Raw genomic sequence first — 9,705 nt, 5'->3', positions numbered from 1 at the left:
TGTCTTAAAAGCTGTTTTGGGCACATCCTCAGGTCTAATTTTCAACTGATGATACCCAGACCTGAGATCAATCTTTGAGAAGACTGAAGCCCCTTGTAGCTATTCAAACAGATCATTAATACAAGACAAATGGTATTTATTTCTAATGGTGACCTTATTCAACTATTGGTAGTCAATGCACATTTTCATACTATTATCTTTTTTCTTGACAAAAAACACCGTAGCACCCCAAAGGAAAGCACTAGGATGAATAAACCCCTTATCAAGAAGCTCCTGAATCTTATCCTTAAGCTCTCTCAACTCTGCCAGAGCCATACGGTAGAGGAATGGAAATTGGATGAGTAACCATCTCTAAATCAATGTAGAAGTCTATGTCTCGGTCAAGAGGCATACCAAGCAAGTCTAAAGGGAAAACTTCTGAAAATTCACACATTACTGGAATAGACTCAATAGAAGGAGACTCTACCTCCACATTTCGAATATGGGCAAAATCGGCCAAACAACCCCGCCTCACCATTTTCCTTGCCTGGAGAAAGGATATGACGTTAACTGACTTAGGCTTGTACACCCCTTCCCACTCTAACCTTTCCCTCCCCAGGATCTGTAGAGCTATAGTCTTTGCATTGCAATTAAGTACAACAAAGTAGGGGGAAAACTAAGTCATGCCTAAGATCACATCAAAATCTGTCATGTCTAGGATCAATAAGTCAACCCAAGTCTGGTATCCCATAAATACAAAATAACAAGAATGATATATATGGGTGACTATGACTGACTCTCCAATAGGGGTAGAAAATGAACAGTGGCATCCAATATATCACACAATGAATCAAAACCCAAGGCATATCTTACAGACACATATGAATAAGTGGAACCCGTATCAAATAAAATAGTAGTCATCCGATCACAAACAAGAATAGTACCCATGATAACCGCATCAGATGCCTCTGCCTTGGTCTTGCCTGAAAATGCATAAAACTGAGAACGGTCATCCTGATGGGCCATCTCTCTGCTTTGCTAGACTGCTCCCTTACCTGTACTACTATTGCTCCGGCACCACGGCCTCTCAGACTTCCTCCTGGCCCACTTTGTGGGTGTACTCTGCCATCGTTCCCTCCATCTGCTGGACTATGCTCTGGTCTGCTGGGGTGCTAAAATTATCTCGGGGGTGAAGGCACTCCTTTCATATATGGCCCAGCTCTTTACAATTAAAACTGTCGTGATTAAAAGATGGGTGGCTACCTGAAAATGATGCTCCCTAACCCTTATGGGCCTGATGCTGCTGTGGAGTACTTGAAAAGCTGCCAGTGAAAGCGAAAAGTATTGACTGAATTGGCTGGGCAGCAATCACCAGCCTGCTTGACCCTATGGAATAAGACCCCTGGAAGTTACCTACACTCTTGAGTCGTTTAGCCAAAGCCTTGGCTTACCCATCCTTTCTCACACCTTTAACTTTCTTAATAAAATTTGTGGCCTCATTGAAGCACCTACCAGATGAAGTCATATGAACAGAAAGTACCTGCAATTCGGGGCCCAACCCCTTCACAAACAACCTGATCCTCTCCTCCTCAGTAGTGACCAGTAGAGTAGCGTACCTGGACAGTGCATAAAATTTGTCCTCATAAGCAACCGCTTATAACCCTCCCTTCTCAAGGGCCATAAACTCATCGTTCTTCCTGTTCCTTAGGGTGTGGGGCATGTACTTCTCTTAAAATAGAGCATTGAACTGACCCTAAGTGAGTGGGGGAAACACAGGTGAATGACACTCTACATAGGCCCTCCGCCATTGCTTGGCCTCTCTTTCCAGCTGGAAAGTTACAAACTCCACTCCATGTTGATACACTATTCCCAGCTTGTGTAGCCTCTTATAGCAATTAAGAATAAACTCATAGACATCCTCATTTTTGGTACCATGGAAAACGGGATGTTTGATATTAAGGAATTTGGTGAGCATGTTATGCTCAGTACTAGTTATCACAGAACTCATTAGTGGCCTGAAGAATGCATCTGTACCTACCACTTCATTTGTTGGTTGATCTGCAGCAACAAACGGATGGTCAATAGGAGCTAGTGTTGCGGTCATGGTGGGGGTGACACTAATGTCAGCTATCCCACTCATGAATGCCATGATCTGCTGAGCTAAGATTGGATCTAGAGGGGGGATACTAGTAGCCTCAGTGTGGGTACCCTCCCCTTGTTCTATCCGCTTCTGTTCCTCTCTAACTTCTACCTCTCCCTCAAACTCATTCTGAAGAGTGGAGGGGCCTTACCTGCTATCACCTCCTCAATAGGAACCTATACTTTGGAAGATGCTGCCCTCTCTATGCCCCTGCCTCGCCTACCTCTCCCTCTGCCATGCCCTCGAATGACTGGCTCTTCTTTGGGCAAAACTGGAGTTACAGGTCTAACATCATTGTAACGTGTGTTAACCATCTACGGACAAGAGAGTGAAAGTGATTAGATACCAATTTGGATCATCAGACAGAACGAAGGAAGGAAGATTGTAAAACTTTTACTAAAATTATGTAGCCTCTCGAAGAAAAGTACAGACGCTCCGGACCGTTTCGCAAGACTCTACTAGACTCGTTTTGGTACGACGAAATTAACTAACCTAGGCTCTAATACCAACTTTGTCATGACCCCAACCCACCGTGACTGGCACCCACAATACTTACTCTAATGGGAGAACTATTTTTAAAGCCCAGCTTATCAACTTAAGAAATAAGTATAAAAAATCTTGCAGAAGCAGGAATATAACTAGAAAATAATACTGAGTTCCTATAAACTCAGCCAATAATTTTAATAACTATGAAGATGCAGAAGTCAAAACCTTCTAGGAACTGAAAGTCATCCGTACCAAAATTTTAATCAGTGTCAATGTACGAACGGGGGAAACATTCTCCAAATAGAAGTCAAAATATATAACAGTGTCTAAACATCTGAGTTCCGAAAGAAAGACTGAGATTAATAAATAAGTCTACGGTAGCATGATAGAATATCTCACCCTCAGACTTTGAACAACTTTTAATCCTCCAATCAAGGTCTTTCTGTAGTCGGTTGATTATGCCCTGTACTCAACAAAAAGGTAGAGCAAGAGTAGTATTAGTACAAAAAACAACTGTGTACTGGTAGGATCATGCGGTTAACCAGTAAGCGGGTCATAGACAAGTAAATTCAACACAATAGGCATATACATATACATAATAAGTCAACCACATCTTAATATCACAACTCAATGTCTTCCACATGCTATAATTTCACATAAGGGTCCTCTCAAGGGACCTACAAACAATCAACTTTGTGCCGGAACGTGACACCAGATCCAAATATGTGTCGAAACATGAAATCCGATCCAAATATATTTCGAAATATGACATCCGATCCCAAGATATCACAACCACAAGAATATTTAATGTTTACAATATTTATACCACCAAGAATAGGTTCATCACAATAATAGGCCAGCAAGTGATCATTTCACACATAATATAGCATGTTTCGTATTCATATACACACATGCATATAATGAAGCAATTTAGCAAGTATATAAAACACATACGGGAAACTAGACCATCACCTATCTCAAATTCAAGCTTTTATAACCTTACAATGCAAGAGCCTTCCCTTTCCGATTTCGTTCTTCTTGTTCTTGGTTTTAAGCGTGGAAATCCATGAAGAATCAATAAAAATTGCCCTAGGTCTTCTCTTGGGGTTTTAGAAACTGATTGTTGTAGAAAAGATCGTTTATGATCTTTTTCACAATTTAAGTCATGACTGTCTTGCTCTAGCGGGACAGATCCTACTCTGGCAGAAATAATCTCGCTCTGGCGGGATATGCAGAAACAGTGAGCTTGGAGTTTTTGCTTCAAGCCCTCATTTCACAACACACCTTTTTTCAAAGATGTATTAAAATATACCCTTCATTTCAACTTTGATTTTGGGAGTTTTACTCGCTCGAATATAATTCTGCGAAGCCTTAAACGCTCCGTATCATCTTGGCTATTATCCTGTCCAATCAAATTATAAATTTGACCTCCTGTCATTCACATGATCGCCTAGACTTCACCTGACTTAGAATTCGTCCAAGTCTGGCCTATGCTTCAATTTTTTGAAGTTACTACCTGAAGTTTCCTGTTCCGAAATCTTTCCCCATTAGCCTAACCCTAACGACGGGAATGGGTCGTTACAAAAATGATATCCATTTATATACATATTGAATGAGAAAGATAATCTCTTTATGCAATATTTTTTAGTGAGACTTTTTTTATAGAAAAATAAAGATCCCTTTTTCTTCTAAAACTAATTACAATACGAAAATATATAACTACATTGTTTACTAGTTATAAGCTGCTCATATATTTGCATAAACATAAGCACTCAAATAAAATGATGATTGATTTAATGTAACTATTAAGGTTCCTTCTGTAATCCATAATGAAAAGGTAGTAAAAGATTATACATTGAGAAAAATGAAAAACATCTTTTCTTATTGTATGAAAAAGAAAAGAAAGAAAAATATTGTTAGATTTCTTAAAACTCGAACGAAATCAATTATAACAAACCAATAAATATGTATTATATTTGATTTAGTTATAATATTCGAAAAATCAACTAAATTTAGTTGATTTTAATTTTAGGAAAAAGAACACTTATACCCCCAAAAGTAAAATATTTATCCTTAAATGTTCCATTACTTTCATACCCTCTTTTTATTTTAAAATGACATGCATCTATATTTATTATCACGGTGACGTTAGCACCCACATTCCCCCCCCCCTATGATACCATTACAATATATTATAGTATATGAATATATTCTGATGGTATTAAAGAGTAACTGAGCAGTGCCTTCATTGAAGGACTGTTTCTTCCTCCTTGATACCATTAAAGTATAATATACTCTAGTGGTATATAGGAATAACTAAATTATCATGACCCAACCCACTGCGCTGTGCGGATACCCATTCTATGACCTAAGTAGGAGAACCCTTAACCCTTTATATAAAAATATTACAGAATTTAAATCAACAACCTGACTAATTAAGCCAAAAATTTATATAAAAATTTGAAGTAATACACTTGTATAAGAATAACACATAAAAATCCCCATGGATACTAGTCTAAAACAGGTACAAAAGCTGCTAAGAGTAGAAATAAAATAAAAAATCAATGACCCAGCTTCCACCAAGAGGAAGGAAAAATCGAAGCTATTGGAGGATCGCCTTCGTCTTCACCTAAGAGACATAACTGACTCCTGCAACCAGACTATGTCAAGTGGCATAACAAGAGTAGTATCAATACAAACAACACGTACTGATAGGCATCATCGTTCAATCTGATACCCATCGCATAATCTATGAACAGAAAATAAGAGATATCATAATAGTTAAACTTTATCATTTTATCCATCCCAACCTAATAATACACTCCTTATTCCTACCTTAAGGTATAAACCACTCTAAACTCCAGAGCTCCACTACCACCCTAGTTACAACTTAAGACTTGTGGGTTATGGACCCTACCTTATAATTGCTCAATCAACTAACAGTCTCCACCTAGCAATCTTAGCCACTCAATGGTTTCACCCTACCATCACTGGTCTTAGACCAACTGTCTCACGACATAGGACTTAGCCCTCTCACAACCACACTTTCTACTCAATCCGGTTTTAGGTAACCACTACTACTACCTCAGTTACTCGTTGAAGTCTCAATGATAAGACTCCCTGTCGATAAGAAACCTCAAACTCCAAGCCTATAACTGTAGAGTGCGATTATAACACACATGTCACGTCAAGTCCTAGTACAACCTACACTTTTACCCACCAATAAGTTTGTTCAAGCTCACAATTATTTATAACCAGTACCTCAACTCAAAAGTTCGTTTATAGGTTCTTAATCCATGACGCTCTTGCCACTAACCTTATATTACATGGAATTACAGATATCATCAGGTCCTCTCATGGACCATTCACACATACTCATACCTGGCCCTCTCAGGGGACCAATCCAGTCATATTTGTATCGGAATGTGACATCCGATTTAATAATGCATAACACCCCAGATTTTTTTTTGCAAAGACTCGAACATTTTTCCATGTGTGTGTAGGCTCGAACCGAAGGAATTGTAATTATATATATGAGCTAGGATTAATTTTTAAGTATTTGAAGTGTGTTAGATGTGTTTAGGGGTCATAAGGGATCTCTAACACCAAACCGAGTCCAAAAAATTCCAATTGATTAAGTTTTTGGATGAGTTAGTATAAGGGTCAACTTCAAATGACCATATCTCCTAGAATATAATGAACTGGGTGGCCCACGACCAAAAATTAAAGGTCTTTGAGTCTTCTTTCCAAAGCCATCAAGATTACAATTTTTGGAGTTTGGAGTCAAAAGTTATGACCATTGTACTACAGACTAGTACTGCAGGAATTTCAGGCCTGGGCGACCACTGCAGGAAATTTAGGCTTGGCGCTCCAGTGATGCCCGGCGCCACTATAGCGCCAGAAAACAGCCTCAGTAGTTTGGTTCTTGGCGCAACGCGCCACTATTAGATGTGCAGGGTTTTAAGCCTATTTTGGCTTGGCGCTGCAGTGGCGCGACGCGCCACTATAGCGCCAACAAGATTTTTGCCCAGTTTTCTAGATTTTGAAGAGGGGCAATTTGGATATTTTTCCTAAACATATATACACTAACATACAATATTTTAGGCTCATTTTTTTCAGCCTCCTCACCTCCAAAGAAACCCTAACCTTCACCCTCTTCTCTCAAATCATCTCCAACAAGATTTGCCCTAAAAAATTCAAGGATTCAAGCTTTCCATTGAAGACCCAACAACAAGGTTTCTTCAAAATCTACTCTAAGGTATGTAAGGCTAACCTAAAATATGGATTGAGTTCTTCCATATGCCCATAGATGTGTTGGATAGAAGTTGTGAAAGATTTGAACCTTTTCTGACGATTTTTCTTAAAATTTCCTAAACTATAGAATATTACTAAAATGTGTTAATGATGTTCTTGAGTTGACTTTGTTGAGAGTATGGATTCATGTATTCATTCACATGAACCCAAGATGAGATTTTTTTTTGGTTATAATTTGTCTTGAGGACGAGATTGATGGTTTTTATGTATAATAAAAATAATATTATTTTCATAGTAAAATAATATTATTTTCATAGTAAAATAATGTATTCTTTTACATGAGTTTGATGAAATTGATTTTTAGTTATATGAGAATTTTGGGATAGTTATGAATGTGAAGGGCATAAAAAAAAGAAACGAAACCTTGGTAGAGTTAGAATGTTGTTTTGTCTCTATAAATTGAACATAGAATTAAATAAGGATTTTGAAGTAGATGTTTGATGATGATGTGATGATGATGTTTGATGATGATGTGAATGAAGAGGTTATGTTGATGAGGATGTTATGTGATGAAGTGGATTGGAGTCTAATGTGATTATGTGACATGTGATTTGCATAATTTGATTTGATTGGAGTCTTATGAACATTGTGAAAATAAATAATCTTTTGAGAAGGAGTTCTAAATAAATAATTTGTGAATATTTTTGCATAAACTATTTACACACTATTTTGAGTTTAAAGAGTGATTATTTTCATCTTTGATTTAGAAAGAGTTTAAGTATAAATTGAGTTTGAAAGAGCCTCTTAAATTCTTATTTTTGAACACGAGTATTTTGAGTATAAATGAGTTGAACATTTTTACTTTAAAATGTCGATTTTGAGATTGAGTTGAGATTGTATCAATTTTAAAGAGAAGAGTTTGATGATTTAAGGTGAGTCGATTTGAAAGAGGGTTCAATGAGGCCAGATTTGATTTGAGTTTTGAAAAGAGTCCAATGAGACTAAATGAGTTGATTTGAAAAGAGTCCAATGAGAATAAATGAGTATTTTGAGTATTTTACTCACTTGATAGATATGAGCATATTGAATCTTGGGAGGAGTATCGAGCACCGAATTTGGTAAGAGTATAGTCCATACCGAACCAATAAACTACGTCGCCAAACATAGGAGAGGATTGCACCGTTAAAGTCGAATGCTTCCCATGGAATCGAACCGTTAAAGTCAGATATTTCCTATTTTATTGTCCCGACATGATAGGACTTGATTGGTTATGGATCCATGATTGTTGATTCGTTCTTACCCTGGCAAGGTATGAACAGACGTGGCAATAAGGTCGGCTTGTTGTACTATCACTCGCTTATATGGTGATAGTTGTCGGTTAGAAAAACTCCCAATTGAATGGATTGTGCTTGATATGATTGGTTTGATTGCGATTGTAGATGATTGAGTTGAATTGTAAAACATTGCATAATTTAATTTGCATAACTATTGAGTTGAGTCCTTTGACTTTATGGTGGAGTTGATTGCATATGATTGGATTGGAGGATATATGATTGGATTGTGTATGATTGGATTGTGTATGATCGGATTGGATTAGGTGATATATGATGGATTGGATTAGATGATATGGGATTGAATTAGAGTTGATGTTACTTGATTGGATTGGATTGGATACGTGAATGAATTGGATTGAATTGGATACGTGAATGGATTGGATTGGATCGGATTGTATATGATTGGATTGGATTGGATCGTATATGATCGGATTGAACCGATTGTATATGATTGGATTGAATCGGATGATATATGATTGGATTGGATCAGATTGTACATGATTGGATTGGATTGTATGATATATGATTGGTCTTTGTCTAAAATGTATTCTTACTTTAGACTTATGACACTTTGATTGAGTCTCTCTTATCTTTCTGATTTGAGATATTTGAACCAACATTATTCTTCCTTGAGGTATGTTTCATTCTGCCATATTACATACTCGTACATTCCATGTACTGACGTCCATTTGGACTTGCATCATTTCATGATGCAGAGACAGGTTTAAGAGATCGTCAATAGGAGCACCATTGAGGATCTATACACACTCAGTGCATTGGTGAGTCCTCCCCTACATTCGGAGGACACCGCTTATGTTATTCTTGTGTCGAGTTAGCCTTTTTCATTTTGATTTGAGGTAGCCATGAACATGTCATTGGAACCAATTAAATAGTAGTGATAGAGGCTTCATAGACTAGATAGTGATGGGTCGATTGAGTATTTCGTTCCTTGAATTATTCTTGTCAAACTATTTTTAATGACAAAGATTGAAGTTTGAATTGTTGGCCCGTGACCTTTCTTTCTTGAGTTAGATCGTTGATTTGGATTGCCCACTAGATTATTTTTTTATTTTAAACTTTCCGCTGGTTGATTGGTATTGAATGGATGTGTGATTGGACCAAGTGGTTCGCTTGGGGACCAGCAATGGTCTTTGAGTGTCGGTCACGTCTAGGGTACCCTCTCGGGACGTGACATAATGTGTCGAAACGTGACACCTAATTCAAATATGTGTCGAAATGTGATGCCTGATCCATATATGTGTCAGAACGTGATATTCGATCCAAGCATACCACAATCACAAATACATTCATATATTTACAACAATTTATCACCAGAATAGGTTCATGACAAAACAAGGCAATAATCAATCATTTATATAGAGACTAACATGTTTCCCTTATTTGTATCCATTTAGGCATGTCATAAGTAACTCAATTACATCCACACTACCAAATCATTAGGGTTTATCTTCAAAATCTACTAGTTTTACTTTTCTGTACCCAATTCTATGC

The 9,705-nt window shown here is 37.4% G+C and overlaps 1 protein-coding gene across 1 annotated transcript; it reads right to left on the bottom strand.

Moving 5' to 3' along the window:
* Positions 1-286: 286 nt before the first annotated feature.
* LOC129883677 (uncharacterized) lies at positions 287-2,433 on the bottom strand. Its single transcript, XM_055958293.1, has 5 exons — positions 2,302-2,433; positions 1,752-2,248; positions 1,520-1,595; positions 924-1,151; positions 287-526 (listed from the first exon to the last, which is right to left on the bottom strand). Exons 1-5 carry the CDS (start codon positions 2,431-2,433, stop codon positions 287-289), a joined length of 1,173 nt encoding a protein of 390 aa, XP_055814268.1.
* Between the last annotated feature and the right edge of the window lie 7,272 nt (positions 2,434-9,705).

Source organism: Solanum dulcamara, chromosome 3 (assembly GCF_947179165.1).
Source record: "Solanum dulcamara chromosome 3, daSolDulc1.2, whole genome shotgun sequence".
Classification (NCBI taxonomy): domain Eukaryota; kingdom Viridiplantae; phylum Streptophyta; class Magnoliopsida; order Solanales; family Solanaceae; genus Solanum; species Solanum dulcamara.
Note: the sequence above shows the minus strand (reverse complement) of the source record. Positions and strands in the feature narration are given on the sequence as shown.

Excerpts from the sequence above, each read along its gene's own strand:
- LOC129883677 (XM_055958293.1), bottom strand. The coding sequence starts at position 2,433 with ATGGTTAACACACGTTACAATGATGTTAGACCTGTAACTCCAGTTTTG. Across the intron at positions 1,596-1,751 it reads GTAGAGTGTCATTCACCTGT|GTACGCTACTCTACTGGTCA; the intron begins GTTTCCCCCACT and ends TGCACTGTCCAG. Across the intron at positions 527-923 it reads ATCTGATGCGGTTATCATGG|GCAAGGAAAATGGTGAGGCG; the intron begins GTACTATTCTTG and ends TCCTTTCTCCAG.